Source organism: Haliotis rubra, unplaced genomic scaffold (assembly GCF_003918875.1).
Source record: "Haliotis rubra isolate DU_JTF1 unplaced genomic scaffold, ASM391887v1 Scf166, whole genome shotgun sequence".
Taxonomy (NCBI): domain Eukaryota; kingdom Metazoa; phylum Mollusca; class Gastropoda; order Lepetellida; family Haliotidae; genus Haliotis; species Haliotis rubra.
Window position 1 is genome coordinate 1,069,660 of NW_025765625.1, and position 27,566 is coordinate 1,097,225.

General features: G+C 40.4%; 1 protein-coding gene across 4 annotated transcripts in view; it reads right to left on the reverse strand.

Annotated features, from left to right (window-relative positions):
• The window catches only part of LOC124272090 (titin homolog), an 86,852-nt gene extending 62,875 nt beyond the window's left edge, over window positions 1-23,977 (reverse strand). For all 4 annotated transcript variants that reach the window (XM_046707237.1, XM_046707235.1, XM_046707234.1 and 1 more), the window contains exons 1-2: window positions 23,449-23,977; window positions 6,345-6,433 (exon numbers count right to left, since the gene is read on the reverse strand). In XM_046707237.1, coding sequence (XP_046563193.1) covers window positions 6,345-6,433; window positions 23,449-23,578 — 219 coding nt within the window. In that variant the 5' untranslated portion in view covers window positions 23,579-23,977. The remainder of the gene's footprint in view (window positions 1-6,344; window positions 6,434-23,448) is intronic.
• Between the last annotated feature and the right edge of the window lie 3,589 nt (window positions 23,978-27,566).

A 27,566-nucleotide genomic window follows, 5' to 3' on the forward strand; every position in this document is an offset into this window, starting at 1 on the left:
GCTCCTGACACAATGTTCCTTTCACTGACACAATGTTCCTATCAAAGACACAATGTCCCTAGCACTGACACAACGTTCCTGTCACGGACACAATGTTCCTATCACTGGCACAATGCACCTATCACATACCCGATGTTCCCGTCACTGACAATGTTCCTCACACAACGTTACCGTCAAAGACACAATGTTCCTATCACTGACAACGCTCCTGACACAATGTTCCTATCACTGGCACAATGCACCTATCACATACCCGATGTTCCCGTCACTGACAATGTTCCTCACACAACGTTACCGTCAAAGACACAATGTTCCTATCACTGACAATGCTCCTGACACAATGTTCCTTTCACTGACAAAATGTTCCTTTCACTGACACAATGTTCCTATCAATGAACACATTGTCTCTAGCACGGACACAATGTTCCTATCACTGACGCAATGTTCCTATCACATACGCGATGTTCCCGACACTGACAATGTTCCTATCACTGGCAATGTTCCTGACACAACGTTACGGGTCAAAGACACAATGTTCCTTTCACTGACACAATGTTCCTATCAAAGACACGTTCCTGTCACGGATACAATGTTCCTATCACTGACAATGTTCCTTAAACAACGTTACCGTCAAAGACACAATGTTCCTATCACTGACAATGTTTCTTTCACTGACAATGTTCCTGACACAACGTAACCGTCAAAGACACAATGTTCCTATCACTGACAATGCTCCTGACACAATGTTCCTTTCACTGACAAAATGTTCCTTTCACTGACACAATGTTCCTATCAATGAACACATTGTCTCTAGCACGGACACAATGTTCCTATCACTGACGCAATGTTCCTATCACATACGCGATGTTCCCGACACTGACAATGTTCCTATCACTGGCAATGTTCCTGACACAACGTTACGGGTCAAAGACACAATGTTCCTTTCACTGACACAATGTTCCTATCAAAGACACGTTCCTGTCACGGATACAATGTTCCTATCACTGACAATGTTCCTTTAACAACGTTACCGTCAAAGACACAATGTTCCTATCACTGACACAATGTTCCAATCACTGACACAATGTTCCTATCATGGACACAATGTTCCTATCACGGACACAATGTTCCTATCACGGACACAATGTTCCTATCACTGACACGATGTTCCTATCACTGACACAATGTTCCTATCACGGACACAATGCTCCTATCACTGACACGGTGTTCCTATCACTGACACAATGCCCCTGTCACTGACACGATGTTCCTATCACTGACACAATGCCCCTGTCACTGACACAATGTTCCTATCAGTGACACAATGTTCCTATCACTGACATAATGTTCCTATCACTGACACAATGTTCCTATCACTGATACAATGTTCCTATCACGGACACGATGTTCCTATCACTGACACAATGTCCCTGTCACCAGCCCAATGTTCCCATCACTGACACAATAGCTCTGAAATTTACTACTTGATTCTAGAAATACAGACACAATGTTCCTGTTACCTACAGAATGTCTCTGTGTTACAATGATCGTGTCACAAGATGATTGTCAGGTCGACAAACCATACACACAGCAGAACCCGTATTACGCTTGAACATGCCAAAGAGAGGTTATACGTCTATTGCAAGGAAACGAGAATATTTAAAAAAACAAACTCAATATGATCATATATCATGCACATGAAAATAATTACGAAATGTAGAAACATCAACTTTACAGGTTTAGATTATTTCTTGAAAAACTGAAGTTCATTAATTGCATTGCTCCTTCTTCGAAAAGAACATCAAGATGCGCTGAAACAATTCTTTTCTAATCTAGGTGAGTGATGTTCAAGGCTGTGCTAAACCATTCCATATTTACACAACTAAAAGCCCGTGGTTAGCAATAGAGCGTCGTTCATTTGCGTTGTGAAGCCAATATTATTCTCGGCTATAAAAGGGCAAATGTGATATTTGTCCAAATGACGTATGCAACCTCAAAACCACGAGAAGTCCGTGCAAAGTAATTGCTGTTGGTTCAAGAGCTGGGGGTCATTAACAGTAATTAAACCTAACTATTTCCTAATCAATATAGCTCGTAGAGAGGGGGCGAGTAGGTTCCAGCGCCAGTAGTATCGATGAATAAGCTTAATCTTTCGATCAGAACGGGCAGATCGATATTTATGGATATCAAGGGAAAGTAAAGATTGTTGGTTGATACCAAGCGTCTCTGAAATTAGAACTGCTGCCGCTAGGTGGCGCTTCTTGAGCATAAAACCTTGCACGTGTGCTACTTGGAGACACAGAGGGTGTCAGAAGTATCGGAGCGTTTGAATTATCACTGATAAACACGTAAATAACTCATTATCATTTGCATAAAGATAAAATCTTGTAGTTTGCTTTCCCTAACGTAAACATATTTATGTATCAGCCTCGTGTGATTAAATTAGTCATGGTGCTATAAAGAATATTTCTGCAAGGGATTTGGGTAATATAAACTCACGTCTCCTGTTAGTCTGTGTCAAATAATGCCTTGTGTATAGGACCCATTTGTCAAACCCGGAACAATAATTCCAAATGTCTCTTTACACGTGATGGTCGCAAAAAATTGTTTTTTCGTCTCGGGTTCATAATAACATAAATGAACATTGAATATGTGGATTGATGTGGAAAAGATCTTTAGAATTCCCAACAATCACGTCATCAAAATAGTCAGTTTATATTGATATAAATGTATCGTTTCTCTATGTCCGACACTTACTGCAATATCGAGCAATTTTTATGACATATGCTTGTTAAAGAATATGATTTATGATCAAGTTCGCTGTTCGGGTTGTGTACTGAGAAGGAGAAATGGTTGTGGCAATTGAATTGGGAAACTGATCTAAGGGAAATAACTCCGTTCGCATTGTCCGGATAAGTTGAAAGATGCGCGTGTAAAATCATTGAATCGTTTTCAGGTTTTCTACACCAAGTCAGAATGAGTCGTTTGACCAGCTTTTCGTACAGGGTCTTCATAGTCTCTGACATGAACATATGTTAAGGAAAAGTCCGTTCTTATATTCTTATGTTGATAAAATATAATAAAAAGAAGCAGACAGTCTTTCTTCATTTTCAGAACCTGAAACTAAACCAAACTTGCATGGGCTATATTGGATATAAGACCCGTGAAGATCCGGGGTAGAATAGGTTTCAGCAGCCCATGCTTGCCACAAAAGGCGACTACGCTTGTCGTAGGAGGCGACTAACGGGATCGGGTGGTTAGGCTCGCTGACTTGGTTGACACATGTCATCGGTTCCCAATTGCGCATATCGATGCTTATGCTGTTGGTCACTGGATTGTCTGGTCCAGATTCGATTATTTACAGACCGCCACCATATAGCTGGAATATTACTGTGTGCGGCGTAAAACTAAACTCACTCACTATATTGGATATATTGCTTTCAGAGTCTGTGTGACAGACTGAGGGTCTTCAGTGCAGATTGAGACATTTTGCAACTGTGATTAGACGATTTTATAAAAAACTGTTAATTTAAAAAAAAAAAGTGAACATCCACCCAGTAGTCGGAACGGACCATTTTCAATATTTAGTTTTTAACATGATGATGTATGCTGAAGGTTGTTTTTAGGTGAGTGAGTGAGTGAGTGAGTGAGTGAGTGAGTGAGTGAGTGAGTGAGTGGGCGAGTGAGTATAGTTTTAATCCGCTTTAGTGAGTGAGTGAGTTTAGTTTTACGCCACACTCAGCAATATTCCAGCAGTATGGCGGCGGTCTGTAAATAATCGAGTCTGGACCAGACAATCCAGTGATCAACGGCATGAGCATCGATCTACGCAGTTGGGAACCGATGACATGTGTCAACCAAATCTGCGAGACTGACCGCTCGATCCCGTTAGTCGCCTCTTACGACAAGCATGGGTTACTGAAGATCAATATTCTACCCCGGATCTTCAGGGTTCCGCTTTAGCAATATTCCAGCAACATCACAGTGGGGGACACCATAAACAGGCTTCACAAGTGTACCCATGTAGGGAATCGAACCCGGGCCTTGGGCTAGCCACTAGGCTAGCCCACCGCCCCTGTGCACACATGCACGTGTAATAAGCTGGTGGACGCTTAATACTTAAATAACAACACACTCGAAAATCACAGAAACAAACAATGATAATATCCCTTTAGAAATCTAGAGAAAATATTTGGTTTTGTGCAACCCTTCAATCATACATTCATGCTATTATTTCAGCAAGTGTGTGAGTTGAGCTGAACGCAGTTTCAGAGAGTATTTTGGTTAATATTATACAGCGTCTCAGCTTGACGTGTGAAGAATGTCGGAAGCGATGTTAGTTTCAGACATATATATTACTATAATTTTAGGTGAAACAAGCCAGCACGAATATGGTGCTTGCAAAACTAGAAATTTAAACATAATCAGTACAAAAACGGAAATGTTTTGAGTAGGAAACCCGAATATATTAAATCGTTCATGATATGATAGACAGACATTGCGAAATCAGTGACAAAACATGATTTCTCACCATAGAAATAATAAATATTGACGTCCTGGGTTAACTTGTTCGTCTGATCAAACACTGGAATTTGTTTTCCTCACAGACAGAGCCATGGGTTACAGACCTTCGTCAACACCCAACACATTAAATCAATTTACCATATATTTTTTGTTTGTCTGATTGATGGAGCCCGTTCACTGATAAAGACTTTTTACCCATTGACAGGATCTGTCCCTTTATGTGTGGTCGTTATGTGATACCTGTTGTGGAAAGAAAATCTGAAAGCAAAGCCCTGTCGAACGCTTGACCTAGTAATCTTCGTTTAAATAGCATCAAAGCGATCGTTTAAGAAGCTATTTAGTAAAATCATTCCATTAAACGATTTCAGCAGAGGTTCATCTCGTGAGACCATGCCATGAATTTAAGAAGGGCGAGTAAACACGTCTCCGCTAACATGTTTGTATTTTTAGATTGTATTTTTAGTTTTTTAAGGCTGGGATGTGTAAAATATGTAGAGAGGAACTGTGAAAAACACGACAATTTGCACCGTTGTGATGTTTGCATATTCTTGTGGTAATTACTTAACAGGAGATTTGTAATATCTTCTAACAAGGCATGAATGAGAGAGAAAGAGCGAGGGTGACATAAAGAAAGAGGCTTTTCGACACAATGAACTTTACTTATTCAGAGAGAGAGAGAGAGGGAGAGAGAGAGAGAGAGGGAGAGAGAGAGACTGAGAGAGAGAGAGAGAGAGAGAGAGGAGACAGAGAGAGAGAGAGAGAGAGAGAGAGAGAGAGAGACAGAGAGAGAGAGACAGAGACAGAGAGAGAGAGAGAGAGAGAGAGAGAGAGAGAGAGACAGAGAGAGAGAGAGAGAGAGAGAGAGAGAGAGACAGAGAGAGAGAGACAGAGAGAGAGAGAGAGAGACAGAGAGAGAGAGAGAGAGAGAGAGAGAGAGAGAGAGAGAGAGAGAGAGAGAGACAGAGAGAGAGAGACAGAGAGAGACAGAGAGAGACAGAGAGAGAGAGAGAGAGAGAGAGAGAGAGAGAGAGAGAGAGAGAGAGAGAGAGAGACAGAGAGAGAGACAGAGAGAGAGAGAGAGAGAGAGAGAGAGACAGAGAGAGAGAGAGAGAGAGAGAGAGAGAGAGAGAGAGAGAGAGACAGAGAGAGAGAGAGAGAGAGATATATATATATATCAGAGAGAGAGAGAGAGAGAGAGAGAGAGAGAGAGAGAGAGAGAGAGAGACAGAGAGAGAGAGAGAGAGAGAGAGAGAGAGAGAGAGAGAGAGAGAGAGAGAGAGAGAGAGAGAGAGAGACAGAGAGAGAGAGAGAGAGAGAGAGAGAGAGAGAGAGAGAGAGAGAGAGAGAGAGAGGGGGGAGAGAGAGAGAGAGATGTAACAAACAAATGGCGACTCCCAACAACTATTTCTAAACATCAATGATGTACTTGTTGAATTGCCGAATCATCCGTTGTTTGTTTCCAAACTAAAACATTGTTTTCCTCCACTCTGTCGTGTCGGTGTGATTAAATCACAGTATGTCATCGCGACCTACATCTATTGATCTTGGAAACCCGAAACAATTGCAAAGAATGAAACCCCAGAGGACTTTCTCACGAAACCCATACAATTGTAACACTGGCACTGGACCGACACCGTCGATACTGGCTGCAAAAACACTGATTTCAACTTAACAGTTCGTGACGAGGTCCTGGTGATGATCAGTACCTACGATTTAATCAACGTGCTATGGACAATATATGCAGACTAGGATATACGCTCACAAGCAGAATAACACAGTTCAAATTGTATTCTCCCAGAAAGTTGTAAATGTCTACTTACAAGCCTTTTCCCGTTGTTTCGGAGGGACGGGAGCTTGCCGTAAGCTCTTGGAACGCCGTTGGAACGAGGAGTCTTAAATACACAGTGGTCTGTAAATGAAGAGAAAACAAAATACTATTAGTATTGAATCATAACGTTTGTATTAATACAGTACTGCTCAAAACTGATTACCTCTTCTTGGCAGTAGGTTTCGCAAATGTATCGCGAACGCGCTCGATGATACCGCGATACTAACGCGTTACATTCGCAATTGTAACGCGGCCATATCGCATTAGTTCCGCGTGAGGAGGAGCAGGAGTGTATGGTCGTATTTGTAAGTTTGCAAATGCGTAGGTGATGCTTATGATATCAGTCACTACATTAGCTAGTCCAGATTCGGATATTTACAGACCGCCGTCATTGGATATTGCTGAGTGAGCGTTAACCAGCAAACAAAGTACGTGCATGTACGCATATAGATCACACCTGCAGGAAAGAGTAAGGCTTCACTGATACACACGTGATTTATAGGCCACTAAGCGTGCCGTTCTGCAAGGAAACCTTTTAGGGCCATTCGTTTTATATATTTTTCAAGATATATAGTTGAAATGTCAAGATGCTATGTTGAAATGTTAAGACACTAAGCTGAAAGTTTACGTTACATGTTTATTAAAGGTTTCATGCATTATGTTGAAATTTCATATGATATATATAATATATATAATATGTTATTATTCATATTATCTTCATATTGGAACCTATTATCCTGAAATTTCAAGATCATTATCCGTAGCGTCTTGAAATTTCGACATCGTGTCTTGATATTTCAAGAGTGGGTGAGTATTGTTTTACGCGCTTTAAGCAATATTCCACCAATACCACGGCGGGGGACACCAGATATGGGCTTCACACATTGTAGCCATGTGGGGAATCGAACCAGGGTCTTCGGCGTGATGAGAGAACACTTTAACCACTAGGCTACCCCACCGCCCCGACATTTCCAGAAGGAAATGATGAAAATCCCCGAATGGCCCCCAAAGACTTCCGTACTTCTAGGGTCAGTCCACTAACCAGCAGCTCATTCTACAGTTGTGTAACACAACTGATTTATTGTTGGTGTAATTGTATCCAACAACACTAGGTGTGAAGTGTTTGATCCGCCTGATGTGACATCCACCGGATTTAATAGGTAACACTCAACACCAGTAGTTCTTACCTATCCGGCGCGCAGAGGAGCGGTGCCTTGGTGATTGATTAGCCACAGGTAGATCAGGTAACCTGATAGCCCACAGGTATGGCGTCCCATTATGGGGAAACTATATAGTGTGCATGGCACATGTTGAACACACAAATATATTGTCGTGTCATATTATTTGTCTTGGTTATAATAAAAAAAATGACACGAGCTTGAATCAATATTACCATAAAATAATTACGTTACGTAAAACAAACAATTTAACGTACACAAAAAGATTTGCTTCTGATTAAAAAATTGAATTGTTTGCTGAACTAATATTGATATTTTATCTCACATTGCACGTATACAAACTGTCGGGAGACAATAGATTTAAACACCTAATTGTATTGACCAGCTTGTCAAATAAGAGCAAAATTTCATTTGAAGGAAAGATTACAAACCTTATCTACACAGTGTGAAACTGAAAAGTGTCGCCGAAATTCTGCAAGCCTCTTACACCTAGCGGACCGGTGGGGTCACGCCGAGGACCCGGGTTCGATTCCCTAATTGGGTACAATGTGTGAAGCCCATTTCTGGTGTCCCCCGCCGTGATATTGCGGGAATATTGCTTAAAGCGACGTAAAACCATACCCACTCACTCTAAAACCCTGCCATGATATTCGTATCAAAATTCATCGCCATCGAATGACCATTTCTTGCTTGTTTCAGCTTCAGCTACCACCAGCCATGGAGTATACTATGTTAATCCGTCAGTATATATGGTGTGAAGTAATCTGATGACTAGCTTAGCCCGAAAGGAAATTAATTTGATAGAAATGAAACCATATTAACCTTTTTGTCCGTCAGATTATTAGGATTTTGACGTGTTATTAAATTTCTGATATGTTATGCGATTACGTGGTTAGTGTGGAAGGTATTTCTGTTGAATATTTAATAGACTATCGATTAAAGATAAACAGAGTTGTGAGATATATGCATTGCAAGGGATTATGCCGGAGTTATGGCAGGTCTATAGATACTTATATCTCAGTGTCTATTTTAACGCGGAAGAAAATCGATCTGAAACTGTCAATGAGTTAATCCGTAAGCCCTTGATACGGACCAATAGGAGGGACCATATCCTTGTGTTAAGCCCATGTCGGAGTTGCTAAGACGCACCCCGAGTAGGTAGACACACTACGAGAGGGACTTATCTCAGCTGGAAATATCACAACAAATGTTATCGTCTCTCAAGTAGGGGACACGACACAGACGGTGGAGGGGGTGGTGTTAGAGGGGTAGTAGGTGGGTGAAGGGGTGGTAGGGGTATAGGGAAGATGTGACGTCGGGGGTTACTTGGGGAAGAAATAAATAAAATAACATGCAATAACGTGTTTTTGTAATATATTTTGGGATAAGTTGGCTATGGATTTGGAATGACGAAAACGAAAAAGCCCTGTACAAGGCCTGAAAAATGGAAGCGTCGATGACTCTGACGGGGTAGAGGGGCGCATGGCGAAATAATGCCAGGTCTGGGGGTTAATTGGGGAAGAGACATGTAATAACGTGTTTGGTCTGGTTTGGGAAAGGGTGGGGTGGATTTGGAATGATGAAATCATCAAAATATCCTATTTTAGGCCTGAAAAAGGGAAACGTCTCTGACGGGGCGGAGGGGCGAATGGGGAAGTTATACTAGGTCTGGGGGTTAATTGGTTAAAAATTAATTAAAATATCATGTAATAACGTGTTTGGTGTGGTTTAGGATAGGGTGGAATGGATTTGGAACGATGGAAACATCAAAGTCCTATGCAAGCCTTAAAGAGGGAAGGGGCGGTGGGGTAGCCTAGTGGTTAAAGCGTTCGCTCGTCACGCCGAAGACCCGGGTTCGAATCTCCACATGGGTACATTGTGTGAAGCCCATTTCTGGTGTCCCCCGCCGTGATATTGCTGGAATATTGCTAAAAGCGGCGTAAAACCAAACTCACTCACTCACTCACTTAAAGAGGGGAACGTCTCTTGTGTCGGTACGTGAACTTAACCCCTGAGCTAGTTACTTTCTGTTGCCAATGAGTAAATAGCTTTCACCTTTTCTAATCCGAAAAATAAAACTGAATCTCTCCCTCTTTCCAAGGAGCTGTTTGAGGGCATTTTATGGACATCAGCCTATTGACAATCGGAAGATATACTTGACCTATCAGTGTTAAGCCCGCTACAGTGCATTGAGGTGCCAGCAATACACGAATAATTAGTGCCAGAAATAAAGTTATCACATCATAAAATATCATAAAATAAAAAAGACAAAAAAGAAATCCGAATGGTTCCTAGACTGACATTTAGTGCAAGAAATTTAGAGGCAAAGTACATAATTTCTATATTGATAATATATTTACATAAATAAATAACATCCATACGGAGGCTAGACCAAATGTTTCTACGGCTGCGGCAATCGAGAGTTGCCCAATCATTCTAAACTTGAGTTGGACTCCTTTTTAAATTATTTCTCAGGGTCGGAGAGACATACTAAAATAGAGGTCAGAGCAATGATTATTTTCTGACTTCTTTGAGTGGCATTTAGAAGCTGGTATGATGAACAGAAACGATGTCTTATGGATAGACAACTTCTTTATTGCAATGGATGCCACGTTTCCGTGTAGATGCTAACACCGTTATCAAGCACGTGATACGCATCATTATGGACAAGGAGAATATATATCATGCAATAAAGAAGTTGTCTGTCCATAAAAATTCGTTCGTGTTAATCATTTTCTGACCTGTCATTCTAGACTTTCCAATTTCATTCTAGTCTTTCGTTAGATGTATTTTAATGTATTCTGTTGTGTCTTGGAGTCAGACTGTTCCGGTAACTGAGATGGGAGATAGACTTACTACGGGGTATGTTATCATAGGGCGGCATCAGTGGTAAGGATATGGGCAATATGTCCAACACTTGAAGACACTTGACTTCTGTTGATTTAACGGGACGTGAGGAGACGGCAAATAGTCACTGGACAAACAGCTTGGTTTAAGAATTTGCAAAGTTCTTAAAATTCATAATGCATGTTTGTGCTAAGTAGAAAGACAAGCGACCAGATTAAAAAGCACACCATCACATTTGTTTGTTTGATCCTTCAATTTTATTCGGGCATATTTTTATACAATTCATACTGCCCTTCGCTGCCCTCATTTTACAACTTTTTGTGATCGACAAATCATGTTGTTGAATACTGGATTGCCTGTTCAGACTCAATTATTTACAGACCGAATATTTACAACAAGAATATTGCTGAGTGTGGCGTTAAACAACACAAAAACACACAAACACGCAAACAAATCACAGTCTCTGTAAAGACACTTCATTTAATTGATGTCCCTTCCTCTGATCCTAAACTCACTGAGAAAACATAGTGAGTAAGTGAGTGAATTGGGTTCAACGCCACTTTGAATATCATAGTTCCAGTTACATAATGGAGCGTCTACAGTTTGACGGTTACCACTCTGGTAACGGTATAGACAAACCCACAAACACAATCGGGACGAACCGGATTCGAACCCACGAACCTAGGTTCCTGGCGTGCCTTAATTACGCAACCCAGCGATTTGCTTAATCACCTTTTTACTCCAGAAGCCCATTTCCTTCCTTCAGCACACTGAGATTACATTACATCTGTAGGAATGTTTAAATGGTGTTAAAATGCAAATGTTTAATTCTGACGCAGATGGGGTCTTCGAGCAGTTATATTGCCAGAGCGTTCAATTGTTTAACATTCAATTGTTACTTGATAGACATGCCCACAATAAAACCTGAACTATTTTAAATATAAAATGGTTGCCAAAATGTGTGTTAAAGTAAAATGCACATGTGGCTTTATAAAGTACCGGTTTGAGCTGAGATAGCAAGTGTTAATGGTCGAGTGAACATGTTTAAACAGTTCGTTACTTCCGTATCGGACCACAACGACATTCTCGCCTGTTGGTGACGTTTCTCATTTTGTTGTTACTGGACGTTGTCACAGTAACATCCCTGGGTTCCGACTCCCCCGTCCCCCGCAGTGGACGTGACATCGCCACCACGACGACTGTCCAGATCCGCATACCAGGAGATGTTCCTCTGATCCAGGGATCACACGAGCCTGTCAAATGTCTGATGACATCGCTGAACACCTGGGGATTGACACAGTGATCAAGACACAGGCTCTGGCTACTTTGGATCAAGAACGGTTTGTCAAAATGTGCATCAAAGTCTAATGCATACATTGGTTTTATAGAGTATTGGATTGATCCAGCGATTACGTGGGCCTAATCTGGTTGGTGCATCTGACTTTTGACGTTCTTGAAGGAATGTCCGACTTACGTAAAGAGGACTTGTTTAATATTGAAAGGATCGCGGTGTTACTAGCGTATACATTTATCCCTCTGTCTTGACATGGACATAAAACAGTGGTGTTTCGAAAGTGGGTGAATGTTGTTTTAATCCGCATTCAGCAGTATTTCAGTTAACGTGCCGGACAAAAGAAAATTCACAAACCAGTTTGACAGTGGCTAACACACACAAGACATGGGCATTCATTTACGATGTACCTGATACGAGAACCATGAAAATTAAATCCATTATATAAAAGAGATATACACCTAAACAAGAGACTTGTACTTACAAGGTAAACAGTAATGAATTTTGCATTAAAATGTACGTTCTTTAACCCGGATGTTGATATCACGGCGACCCTTAAAGAAAATGATCGAACCTGGACCAGGCAAACCAGTGGTCAATAGCTTGAGTAACGATCCAACCATCCCGGTTCGATTATACTCATAGAGCCATAGTGTAACACCCGATTATCACTTTAGTCGACTCGCACAACAGTACTGGGGTTTTATTCCACACGTGAGTTGGGTTTGAGATCTTGAAAGTATATGACAGCTTTTCTGTAATTGTATTTGTTTTTGTGAATTCTTTTACACAATCAGCATAGGTTTCCTGAATAGTTCAACAACACACCCCAAAAAACCCAAACAAACAAACCAAATACCCCTCCCAAAAAACAAAACAACAAAACAAAAACAACAACAACAACCAAAAAACACAAAACCAACAACAACAAAACCAACCCCAAACCATATATTTAGCTGAGTGAGTAGGGTACTTTTACGCCGCTTTTAGCAATATTTCCAGCAACATCACGGCGGGGTCACCAGAAATGGTCTTCACCGTTGTACCCATGTGGGGAATCGAACCCGAGTCTTCAGTGTGACGAGCGGACGTTTAACCCACTGGGCTACCCCATCGTCCCTCTATTCAGTTAATCAATGTTAAAATCCATTGTGTCAGTGTGATATGGGTCAGTAGTCTGTACTAGATGTGCTTCAGTGTGTACTTGGGAGTCAGTGATGCGCCACGTTGACGTCAAGTACCACATGGAGGTGGTGTTCTATGCATGTATATAATATACGGTCACAATAGACTGAGTTTCACGCCACCGAAAAGTATTTCACTTATACATGTATATATACATGTCCACATGATGTATTGCCTACTGACCGCCTCCGTGGTGTTGTGGTAAGAGCGTCCGCCCGGAGAGCGGAAGGTCGCGGGTTCGATCCCCGACCGTGTCATACCAAAAGACGTTAAAATATGGTACTTGTTGGTCCCTGCCTGGCGCTCGGCATTAATGGGTACAACAAGGACTGGTCGGCTCGGAGTCAGTATAATGTGTCTAGTGGGGTATTCATGCTTCACTGGGGCATGGTATCTCAGTGGGCTAGCACTATAAAACCAGCTTCAGTCTGGGCTAGTACAAGCAGCCGCACATACACATACACACGCATGCACGTCGTCATATGAGCGAAATATTCTCAAGCACGACGATAAACCCAATTTCACCTCACCCCACCTATTGCCTACTGAACCTAACGGGAGTTTGTTTGGGGTTGTCAGACCCAGAAACCTTTTTCTTGGCGAATCAGGATTTTAACTGCAGATCCTGAATTTCTAGCATGTCTGAGATACAAAACACTGGACATCTAATTTCGACCTTTTGAGGACTGGTAATGCTGTAGGCGGTAAAGCAATTGGACAGCACGACCCATGAACAGCCTGACCATTCGACCATTTGTTCAGTTGATAATCAGTTCTAGAAGATGTTGGGATCATATGTTCCATTCGAATTACCAAAATACGCACGCGCGCGCACACACACACACACACACACACACACACACACACACACACACGTACACGCACGCACGCACACGCGCGCACGCACGCACGCGCACACACACACACACATACACGCACGCGCACGCGCACGCACACACACACACACAAAAACAAAACAAAAACAAACCTTCACTGGACTGGTGGATCGAAAGGAATGAAAAAAATACAGAGAGAAAAAAACAGTTCTCCCGGCTCACCTCCCCACTCCCAGGGTCCAGGAGAACTGAAAGTTTCCGATATAATCAGTTTCAACAGTGTCTAACATGGGAATTCCACTTGTCTCGAACTACGGATTCTTCGACATATATTCGATTACACTTGGGGTTCGAATTGAAGGGTCTCATTGCAATACTGACATTTTGTGGTCAGCAAAAGCGACCAGGTGTCCAGCTTGTATAAGTGGTTGCCACTCCTCCGTGTTGTTCGCCTGTAAGAAGACCTCAAACCACACTGACCATTGTATCGGTAGATTTGGACATGACTCAATAATAGAATCAATATCGCGTTTCAGCTGACCATTGGTGATCAGTCATTAAACATGTCTTACCTAGATTTATTTCCTTCCATTACAATGCCAAGCTTACACGCTGCCAATCAACTGTCCAGAACAGATATCCTGCCATTGTAATAACCAGGTGTTTTGAATCACCAGCAAGCGACATCTGCCATGGTCGATATATATACAGCTATCGCTCTACAACATGTATGTGTATACTCAAGAGACACGTTAGCCTGAATTGCATTGGTGCCTCTTGAGCAAGCTTAAATATAACTCTGATGTGACGAATTCTCGATTGTGTCAGGTTCCGGCGAATTCTTTCACGCTGATAAAATCGAATTTAATGTGTCCATAGCCTCAAAATACTACTACTACTATAGCTACTACTACTACTACAATAACAACAACAACTTCTACTACTATACTACTACTACTACTACTACTACTACTACTACAATAAAAACAACTACAACTACTATAGGTACTACTACTACTACTACTACAGCACTACAGCTACTACTACTACTATAGTACTACTACTACCGTCAATACTACCAGCACCAACAGGTCTACTATTAGTGCTACTACTACTACTACTACAGCTACTGCTACTACTACTACTACTACTACTACTACTACTGCTTCTGCTAATGCCACTGCAGCTACTATCAACAACACCACCGCTCTTAGAGCCAACACGTCTACTCCTGTTGCTACTACTACTTCTACTACTACGTACTGCTAAGTACAACCACTACCGTTTCTACTGAACTTATGATAAAACTTTGGGACTTCAGTCCGCCAGCAGAAACATCGATTATCCGCGGTAATCAAAGGCAAAATAGATTCCTGGAAATCACCCCGTAGGGACCCGGGGTAGAATACATCCCCAGTACCTCACTGCTGGTCGAAACAGGCGACCGAATTGGGTTACACGTTAAGACGTGTTAGAATTGATTTCCAGCTACCGATACCTGTAAGAGGCGACTAACGGGATCGGGTGGTCAGGCCCGGGGACTTAATAAAAGCATGTCATCGTGTGTCAGTAACATAGATCTATGCTCATGATATCAATCACTGGATATATTGGTCCAGACCCGATTACGTGCTGATTTATATGAGCCCACATAGCTTGCATATTCCTATAAGCGACACCAAAGAGCAAACAACCGAAACATCAGTGATGACACCATGTGTCTCTGTTAATGCCACCTTTGGTCTGATTTGTGAAGATGGTGTCTCAAGATGTTCTTGGACATTCATATCTCCATGGTGTTGACCTTCAAACAAACACACTCAGTGTAGTTACGGTAGATGGAATCGTCTTACATCTGACCTGTACCTGCTTGGCTTAATCAACGCGCAGGTAATTATAGATACACTATCGAGCAATGGTAATTCTGAATGACCATGGTCAGCTCGATATTGACCGTATTCCTTAAGACATAAGGATCTGATCAATATAAATCGGTTTAATGGACGGCGACTGGGCTGTGAAGTGGTAGGGTAAGATTAACCATGGGTAAACTACACAAATGCAAGCAGATTGATATACTTCGATGATAAAAGGGATAAAACCCTTTGCAGATCTGTAAGAAATCAAGAGAATCGTCAATCGTACGATTCCGACTTTATCATGACCATGTGAATCTGGACCACTATCAAATAATGATCATACCAGGATAACCTTTATGATGACATTCATGATAACCTTTATCGAGAGGTGTAATAGTTCAATATCATGGTTCCAAAACATGTCGTTCAGTATGCTCGATGATCGCGTCGACGACGTCAACGTGTCTTCCGGAAACGTCGTTTTGAACGATATCTCGACGGCTGGATTTTAGCCAGGATGACATTGAAGGAATGAAGTTTTTCGATTAAAGGTGTACTAAGTAATTGTTCAGGTTTAAACAGCCTTAAATAATCGAAGTTTGACCACACAAACCAGTGATTAATTGTAAGAGCAACTTCCAAAGCCGTCGAGAATGTTGTGACGCTATGAATCAAGTCATTTATCATGACCGTTTCTCTATTCAACAAAAAAGGCGGTGGGGTAGCCTAGTGGTTAAAATGTTCGCTCGTCACGCCGAAGACCTGGGTTCGATTCCCTACATGGGTACAATATGTGAAGCCCATTTCTGGTGTCCCCCGCCGTGATGTTGCTGGAATATTGCTTAACTAACTGACTCGCAATTCAGCAAGCATAACCTTTTCAGTCACACCTCTTCACTCAACGCCAGAAAACAATATTCTTCGAATATCTGTCACGGATTCCGCTGGGCATTAAAGTCAACATAGTGGTACAAAATGTATAAATGAATCACTGAAGATCAGTGGCGACACCAGGTGTTCACGATGTACCGGTTACCATTGATAGTATCACAGGGGAACCTACACACATAATAACATGTCATTATATCTCTCAAATGCTGCATAAGATTACATAATGGTGGCTATGTCTGGATCGGATTTCGGAATATAGGACGTGTTGTCTACATTATTTATCTCGGGAATTGTCGACAGCGTGGACGTTTATAACGTCCACGTGTGCAGCATGTCATATCTACCGATATCATGTGTGAGCAGTGCTGTCTTGTTATTACCTGTGTTAATCACAGTATCACTGCCTCCACAGGTATGTTGATTGGCTGATATAGGTAAACAGGTGTAACACGCGATAAGAAAAGTACACTGCTTACCATATGGTAACGGGGAAATGACAGGTAATGACCTATTAAAAATATTGTCTGTTTTATTTATTTTAATTAAATTAAACACCGGTTAATTGTGTATGTCATTAAAGGAAGTTATTGCGTTTAGGCCTTCAAAAAAGTAATGTTTGACTGAGATGAACGGGAGCAACGAGTTCTACAAATGTAGGCATAACTACGACGCTAACTAAACCTAATAATCATTATCACTCCACTGGAACACCTTATCACTGACTGATGATCATTGACAACAGACACCGTGCACGATGTGACACCACAGCAACAGGAACGTGTACTTATAAAAGTGATTCTCTGCGATCCTGAAATCTCTGCGTTGAGTCACGTGATCTCTTACGTCATAAGATGAGCTGTGTGCCGAGGATGTTTGAGAATGAAGGACGCTTTTTGCACTTATATAACAAGTGGAAATCTGCCTAGTCAAGTATTTATTCAATCCTTAATGTTTTTGAGGGATCGAGTAAACATGTAAAGACGAGGGTCTGTGTCAATACTTCTTTAATAACCTTAGTTAAATGATGAAAGGATTAATTACCGGCCAATGGCATTAATGTCTTATGAGCTTTTGTACATCAACATGCATCAACACAGGTTTAAAATAATGACCCCTTAAGTAAAATTGTTAAATTCTTTTGTAAATAGTAAATTTGTTTCTCCTCAATGTCCTCACGTCAAGATCAATACTTCGGGGTTGAAATAGGTCCACAGCAACCTATACCGGTACCTTAAAATAACAGTCGCTTGCATGCAATTGATTACGAGCCATCGCTCCCTAAGCCTATGTTCATAATATGAAGCCATGAATTTCTGGCCCAGATTCGATTATATTACAGGCCGCCGCTAAACAGTTGGAATATTGTTGAGTGTAGTATGAAACAACAACCAAACCAAACAAAATATAAAAATTAGCTTAAAGGCAATAAAAGAAAAAATCATGAATAATAGAAGACTATAAATCTACTACGCATACTTAGAGAGTCAAGATCGATAGACTTAACAAGTACCCCCTAACAATGAAAATATTGGGGATCACGAACTCTTCTATAAAACCTCCACAGCACTACAAACAGCGATGGTAATGTATGTACACGATCTATTCATGTTCAAAGGTTGTGTTTGCCGTGAGGTAGCTATGTGAAGGAGCAGATAAGATACAACTGCCCAGTATCCTAGTATCGGACACAAGGATTACACTATTTCAATCCAGTAATTTGTTTGTGCAGACTTGACGTAGTTCTCCTTGTTGCGAATGTTTCACTTGTTGACTGGAGTCATACAAGGCGCATATTGCAAACAACGCTTTTTACAACTTGGTTGCTAATCTCGGGAAGTAGCACAAACGCTGCCGACTGGAAGAATGCTTTAACAATGGTTGTGTAATGCAATCTGGTTGAATTAATTGTAAAATGTACATTTTGGAAGTGTGACTTTAAAAGGATGGAAAAAGTATTTTATTAACATGCCTGTAACGTGTAAAAGTCAACAAAATCCTACATAAACTGCTTTAGTTATGCGGTCGAAATAACAGCTTTGTAGAATGGTCTTTTCTATTTTAAACGACACTACAGGGGTATTTTCCAGACACATTACTGTCAAATGTCGCAATACCTCTGGACTATTAGGTTTGTCACACGAATCTGAAATGTCTTTATGTTAAGTGAAATTTGTGTAACTGTTAAAGTCACAGGTATTAAATAAATGTTACTCGCTGCTATAACTTACGAGGTAAACTGAAGCCAGTAAAAGCTACAATCCAACTTCACCCTAACTAAACCATGTATAGTAATGAGGTAGAATAGACCTTGTGTTCAAGATATATGCAACCATGTCTCGACCCACTGAGGCCACAGGCCATGTGAGAATGGCATAATTCATTATACATAATACATAATTCATAATTCATATACATTGCCATGCATTGATGGCATGGGGTTCGAACATTATATATCATATCGGAAGGGCTGGCGGTATTGTATGTGTGGTTAAAGCTTTTGCTAAAGACCTGGGTTCGATATGCAATGAAGTGTGACACCTATTTTGTATGCCCCCATGTATTATTGCTGGAATATAACGGAATAAAAAGCAGTATAAAACATAGCTAATAATATTTTGGTCTGGGATCGTAGCTTTTTGTTACGGGCAGAATATTTTTCCATGACGGTTGTTTTCTCTGAAAGCGGGTTTCATAACATATGTTTTCCAGGACACCTAGAATCTCGACCAAACAGTTTTGTTGTGAACGTGGTGTGAATCCTGGTACTTCTTGAAATAGATTAGTTTTTCCGTCTTCCAGTCAATTTAATGGACCCGCGATGATCCGGATTAGAACTGGTGATCACAGATTAGTGCTTGTCGTAAGTGTATCTGTCGGCCGGACTCGGTAACTAGGTTGTTGCTTGTCATTGCATCCTTAACGGATAAATAGATGCTCACTGTATTATAAGGTCAAGACTAGTTTATTTACAGACCGTTCATTTATAGATATAAACAATAAAGAAACAAACAAACCCAAATTCGGAGATCGATGCTTATGAGTTCAATCACTGAGTTGTAAGACTCGAATATTTACAGACCACCGACATATAGCTTGAATATTTCGGCGTTAAACACCAAATAAAAAAGCAATTATAATGGCATCGTTAGCATAATTCCAATTTGATTAACTGCACTGATAGCGTTTAATTGCATCAATAATTCTAAATGCAAAAAAGACCCACTCGATCAAAGATGATGTTATGGAAACTGTCGTACTAACAGCTTTGTTTTTGTTTTCGAAAACACGAATATGAACTGTACTTCTGTTGGTCCTATGAGATGGCCAATCATGTACAGACTAGGTTTAATGGTTTCCATGTAATAATATCACATCAACAAAAAGTATCAAAGTAGACTTCTAATTCTGCATTCACTTCTTGCAAGGTAGGTGAGTTATCGACTTAATCCGTCAGATTATGATACGTCTGACGAAGGATTAGGGCTGAGACTTTAATCCCGGCTGCCAGTCTCTGAATACTCGTTCCAAACACATTGCCCGCACTTTGAACAAGATTCTGATAAAGCTAATACCCAACTTATCTTGATTGCTAGTCTCAGTGGGAACTGTTGATAAAGTCCTGATAGTTTCACCTTAGTGTTATTACTGAAAGTCATCGCCTGAATCTGATAACCCACGTCACAGGGCTTGTAGATTTATTACAGTCCGATAAAGATATTTGCCGAACACCAGACCAATTTATATAGAAACATTGATCGCTGATTGATTTTTTTGCAATAACTTGCAATCATATAAAGTTTAGAATGTGAGAGGCAGTTTTGTTCCCCGTGCAATGAGCTTGAAGTAATTGTATGAAAAAAAGCAATAAGTTCCAGTAAGAAAGCAATAGGCTTCAAGTAATTGTACAATTGGATCTTGATGAACATGCACAGGTTCACGTTGAATTAAATCAAACTAAATTATATTGAATTATATTTAAAGATCCACCAGTCTCTGCAAAAAAAGACAACAATGATTATTGTTTCAAAAAATCCGCATGAAAATGCGCGTTATGACACGATTCCCATAAGGGTCGGTTGCAATTGGGAGCCTTGCGGGAAAGTGTTCGCTCGTCACTCCGAAGTCATGGGATCTATTCTGCACATGGGACTGTACAACGTCGGAAGCCTATTTCTGGTGTTCATCCACTGTGACATTACTTTAATATTGATCGAAGCAGATTCCTTCAGTCACTATTCAACGAAAAATAATTGAAATTTCAATTCAGTTTAAATGAACATCGTCCTTTCTTTTTTGTGTAACAAATTGGAGGTATGGCAACAGTACTCTGTACACCTCCACACCTCGCCACCTCCTCTTAGATTCTTGAAATATGAATTTGGTGCAAATACTCAAACAATTTGAACGTTATTTATGTAACGGCTTGTGTTATCGATGATACAATCCAATCTGATGGTTTTGGTACCATGATCCTATAAATATGCAAATTGGGTCACCTAGGAATGGCCTCTGTATCAATAAGTATTGATTACTCTTCTAGACATACATTGACAGTGGTTTCTGTTTCTGCTGAGTGGCATTGTTTCACTTTGTTTGTAATAAGTAATAAAGCACTTCATTTACACTAAATTGTAAAGCACTTCATTTACATTAAATGGTAATGCACTTCATTTGCGTTAAATGATAAAACGCTTTGTTTTGCACTAAAAGGTAAAGCGCTTCTTTGCAATGGTAAAATAAGTGGCTCACTCAAACAATGTAAGGATATACGACTTCTAAATACCCTTCATTAATGAAATATACGCTTTAAACATCTATGTTTTCAAGAATCATGATATTTTGTACTTGTATTGTAATATACAATATTATTTGATCCAGCCTTGCTACAGTATCGCACAATCAATTTGTTTTTTCCAATAATATATTATATTAATGATGCAGCAAGTAAGCTGTATATCTCCTTCATGTAATAGTTAAAGCTATTAAGGGATTAACTACCTTGCATATATCCTGATACAATAGACCAGCGTTAATATATCTGAGATCGATAGGGATTTCGCTATTAATATGATTAATGATTAGTGATTAACGACACGCCATCTCTATCGCAGCTTTCTCTTAGTTCGACTATTCACATTAACATATACATACATACATACATACATACATACATACATACATACATACATACATACATACATACATACATACATACATACATACATACATACATACATACATACATACATACATACATACATACATACATACATACATACATACAAACATACATACATACACACACACACACATACATACAAACATACATACATACATACACACACACACACACACACACACACACATACATACACACACACATACATACATACATACATACATACATACATACATACATACATACATACATACATACATACATACATACATACATACATACATATATACATACTAAAGATTAAGTTTAAGAAACCCAACTATGATACCCCTATCAAATTCATCTCCATCGAAAAACCTTCTTGTTTCATCTGTAGTGTAATACAGAAAAGTGTATTATGTTTTTGAACAGAACTGAAAGGAAATATATTTCACCGTAAACTAAATTTACTACATGCATATGCCGATTTAAAAAAAAATCATTTGAGAGTGACGTACAATATTGAGCGTTTGGGGTTACATGAATACACCGGTAACAGTATAGCAGGCGAAATTCCTGTTCAATCTTAACCACTACTTCTCCATACAACCAGGACAGACAAGGATTAAAGGTAACTCAAAGCTAAATGAGTATCACTGTGATCATAAAAGAATCTTATTCTATGAAAGGATAATAAAACACGAAAGGAAGCCTATACCACTACTTGCTCCGGAAATAATACCTTGTCTCCAGATTGCTGACACGGTAGTGAGAATTCTGTCTGTCAATACGTTAACCAAACGGTATATGAAGTGTGTGCATTGAGCCAGATTAATACGTCGTCAATATAATTTTAATATATTTCTTCTGAGCTGTATACATAACTTTAGTGACCTTAGGAAGGATTTTATTTGTAATTCTTCTGTATACATACAATACAAAATTACCATTAACATTTGAATAAATTATAAAACAAGGTCTGGAATATATCGTTGTTGTATATTATCTATCCCCCTGATATTTCTTGTATATATTTGACAGCAAGGTAATTCATCCAGTATCATTAAGTAGTGAGTTTCTCGACATTCAAAACATGTTCCAGTTAATCTGTTATAGGTTAAAAATTTGCATGTGTTTGTCTGTGTGTGTGTGCACTGACACAATCTTATACCATTCAATATTCAGTTTATAATGCACTTATAATGGGCTAACAGTTTGGAAAGTACTGACATTTTTCAAGTGACACTTATAAGGTAGTTAGGCTATGCATAATTCATTTAAACAGTTGATTTAGAGTTATCTATCGTATAAATTAAAGTATAAACCCAACAACAAATATACTCATGCCAATAATGGTTGTCACCCCTCCCCACCCCAACCCCACCCACACCTCACACCCACACCCCACCCACACACCCCTCCCAATTCAAAAATTGAAGGGGTGACAACCATTATTGGCATGAGTATAGTAGAGAGCTGCCTCAGGTGAAGTTGGGGTAAAATATCGTCACAGTGAATGACGTTGTGGACGTTGATTTTCCACGACGGTGAGTGGTTTTACGCCACTTTTAGCAATATTCCAGCAATATCACGGCGGAGGACACCAAAAATGGGCTTCACACATTGTACCTGGTGGATAGAACCCGGGCCAACGTCGTGACAAGCGAACCCTTTAACCACTTGGCTACCCCACCACCCCCTTATCGCTCAAGGATCGCTATGACTAATCACAATTGACAAACAGGTCCATGATGTATTTTCTGATACAAGGCCATATGGCTAATGAGAAAGCTCAACAGTCTGAAGAAATATATCTCTAAGCAACGTCGTTGTGAGACGTTGTCGACTCACCTGTGTAGTACACGTGGGGGACGATGGTCATGGAGGTGCTGCACGTGCTGCTCCGGCTGCTGGGTCGGGACTCAGTTGGAATGGGGGCCGGGACAGCGCCGGGGATGGGGGGTAGGGTGACGCCACTCATTCCGTCACCTGTGTCTGTCCAGGGACACCACTGTTACACCTATCGAGTGATGAAGCTCTGTATGTTCATCTCTGTCTCACAGCAAGTATCCAGATCTTGATGAGGATCCTGAAACCATCAACGGGCCGTGGTTCAAGTTCATACACGTGTGTACACCGTGTCTTAAGACACTCCAGAAAGTCCCAGACACACACATCCACCTTTAGTCAATCCCAGTTCAGAGTCCCATGAACCTGTCAACTGTTTGAATCCAATTAATCCAATATCTTAAGGTATCCACAGTCTTACTTTTAATGTTCTTAGGTAAATCATTAAACTCGCCCTGCCTTGGTTTAAATCCGTGCTTGAAATCTACCCGAATCCCGAAGACAGAGTCGCCCAGCACACGCCAAGCTTTCTCAACACAGTCCCACAAACAAATGGACAAATCTCACAGTTACGGGGTGGCTACGGGCCTCATTGATTTTTTTAGATCCGTTTGATAGCCTTTTGTGCCCTATGGATTTTTCCTCACTGGATCGGAACGGGTGTGGACGTTACCAAGTTGTTTTGTGTAAGCCCGGTAGGCCGCGAGAGGGTATTATCAGCGCATGAAACGCGCCACAAAAGGACCTGACATAACTTGGCACAGTCTACAGGCTCATGACTGATTTCGAATTAAGCAGCGAGTGATATACGTTAGTCCTGGCTGTGTTACCTACATAAAGCATGCTGTAAATACCGGTGTGGACTTGTGAGTGCATGAGTCGCGAGTCACCCTTCCTCCCACCTTGACAATGTTAACTTGTATTGCATTGCTTCAATGCGTCCACGAGCGCGTTATAATCGCTAATCCGTCAGTCTGGGCTAATCTGATAGAGTCAGGCTGTGTAAATCACAGGTAGTGTTAAAGGGGAAGTGTACACGAAAAGATCTGCACCAATCAAGTATCTCCAAATACCTGCTGATTAGGCACTGGCCATTATAAGACAAATGAATATTAAACCATTATCAGGCAGAAAACCTTTTTTAAAGATCCGTACGAATACGTGACTATGTTTATTCACATGATAGCTATTAAACTGACGTACAGATGAAAGTAGACACCTGGTGTTTGGGCATCATTGACCTTAAAACAACGTCAATATTTTGAAATGCGTTTTCATGGTGACCTATAAGTCACAAACATTGTGTACACGTTGCAAAAAGACGTAAATATACTTTACAGCGATGTCTGGGGAATTTCATGACCATCGCGATTTTTGTTGAATTACACGTGCATGTTATGCAACTTTCTTTGTACTTCAGTTTGATACTCTTGAGCAGATTTGCGGGCGTTAATGAGTATTTAATACTCTAAAATTCTAGTGAGAACAAAATGCTTATCACAAACTCAGTCAGGTGAATATTTCTATTTCACAAAAGGGAAATGTTTTAACGTATTTCTGTGATTACGGATGCAAGCATGCGCGCACACACACACACGCATAACAAGGGACGTAATCTGTACTGAAATTTTGACATTAATATTTTTGTATGTGTAAATTCCCAAGGATCAACTATATACTAGTAATAGAATAATTGATTATGAAAATAAGTTATGCATAAATATATGTTGTATTCGAAGTTACTGTCATTACTTATGTCTTGTAGTCAGTATGGCAAGAATTCTTTTTCATAAATAATACGGTTTGATGACCTTAGCCTATCAACTCAAAGCGTCTTGGTGGGTGAGTGAGTTAGTGAGGTTAGTTTTACGTCGCACTCAGCAATATTCCAGCTATATGGCGGCGGTCTGTAAATAATCGAGTTTGGACCAGGCAATCCACTGATCAACAGCATGAGCATCGGTCTGCGCAATTGGGAACTGATGACATGTGTCAACCAAGCCTGCGAGCCTGACCACCCGATCCCTTTAGTGGCCTCTTACGACAAGCATGGGTTAATGAAGGTTCATTCTAACCCGTATCTTCACGGGTTCGTCTTGGTGGGAGTTTACGATGGTGCTTCGTATCTATTTGTCAGAAAAAATGTGGAATAGCAGGTAGTGAATGTTCATGAATACCTCGCTATTAAAACTATATCACGACAATCGTGCCTTTATCACAGAGCCCGGTGTCAGAAACATCGAGGTAAGGTTCAACAACATCGACACACGAAGCCAGACCACACGATAAAATTAACGAACCCCGAATGTTCATATACCTATAGTAAATACGTCCCGGCTATAGTAATATAGCCTAATATGAAGGGGCGGTGGAGTAGCCTAGTGGTTGAAGCGTTAGCTCGTCACACTCAAGATCAGGGTTCGATTCTCCACATGGGTACATTGCGTGATGGGGCACAGGGAATTTTCATATTGAGCTGAATTGATGATGTTGATTTAATGTTGTTGTTGTTAGTGCAGTTTTTTTTCATTCGGATCAGCATATCTTCTTGTATAATGCCAACGATATCAAGTTTTAATTACGTTTTTATTGTAGTAATTATAAGCAGATAATACTTCAAACACGCTACTGTTTCAGGCACACATTAAGGGTATAATCAGAATGGAATTTCGAAGACTGATGCTAAAATGTTAGGAATGTATCCTTATGTCAAACAATGAAATCCAATATAACACCCAGCTGATCAGTTGTTCAAATCTTTGCTCGAAACGTTGTTAATTGGCAGCAATCATGGCTATGTGATTTCATTGTGTGAGGCGGGAGGAACGACCCTAGTGTGAAAAACGCCGGAGGGATAATATCAACATTTAACCATGCTGTTGAAAATTAACACCGCTTGTAACGAGCCAAAAACGTTTGACGTCAGTCCGGCGGCGGGCACATGATTTTGACAGCTTGACAACCCTACAGTGGCCCTGTACATGTTTGCAGTGTGATTACATAGATAAGGCTTCCTATGTTCCTCTTGTGTAGTATTAGCTTACAATAACACATTGTTATTATATTCAGTTCGGTGAATAGGGGGATCTATTGTTATTATGGATATTATTTCTGGGCAAGCGTTACCACGCGAAGGCCAGGATACTTTTTATGGTAACATGTATGTTAAAGTTATCATAGATTAATAACATGAATGTTATGATGATAAATTTTTTCTCTTATTCCGCATTTCATTTAACATCTTGTATTTTAACTTCGATGATGATTAAAATGAGTCTGAATGAGTATCGATATTCTTTTACATCACTTTCAGCAGTATAGCTAAAATTGTCTTTCTATATTGACGCCAGTGAAGACCGGGGTTAGAATTGGTCTTCAGCAACCCATGCTTGTTGTAAGAGGTGACTGACGGATCGGGTGGTCTCTGATTTGGTTGACACATGTCGGTTTTATAATGCGATAACATGCCGCAGTTTAATATGGATCCAATTCAGTCTCACTATACAGTATATACTATGAACCGACCAGTCCTTGTTCAACTCATTGGAGAAGGAGATAAGAAAGAAACAAAAACAACATACGCTGATATTACAAGGAACAGTGCTCAGAAGAAAGATACTGTAATTTGCACCAAAAGTATGGACCAACTCAGCCATTCACAATCGTTAAAGTTTTCACAAAGAAGTGACCAGTCAGGTTTTGTGACGTCATTCCTACTACAGACAACAATGCTACAACTCAGGTGACAGAGCACAACCATGACACACGCGATAGAAACAATAAAGACGCACCCCGTGCAGGAGACGGACTCGTTACTTACTAGAGTGATGAAACTGACGTCCAGCTTAGGAGACACCAGGTTATGAAACCCGTATGCCACCAGGATAATCCTACATGCAGCGAAAACATTGCTTAGATTATACCATCCTTTCACGTCAAACATGGAGGAACCCTTGTTCACCCTAATCAAGTGAATAATCACAGGCCAGAGGAAGTTACAAATCCAATATAGTGAAGGATATGTCCCAACACTCGTCCTCGAACCACTCTATTAAAGTAGTTGTTGGTACAGACCAATGCTCTGCAACTAGGAATCTCAAAGATGAAGAATTCTGTGCAGC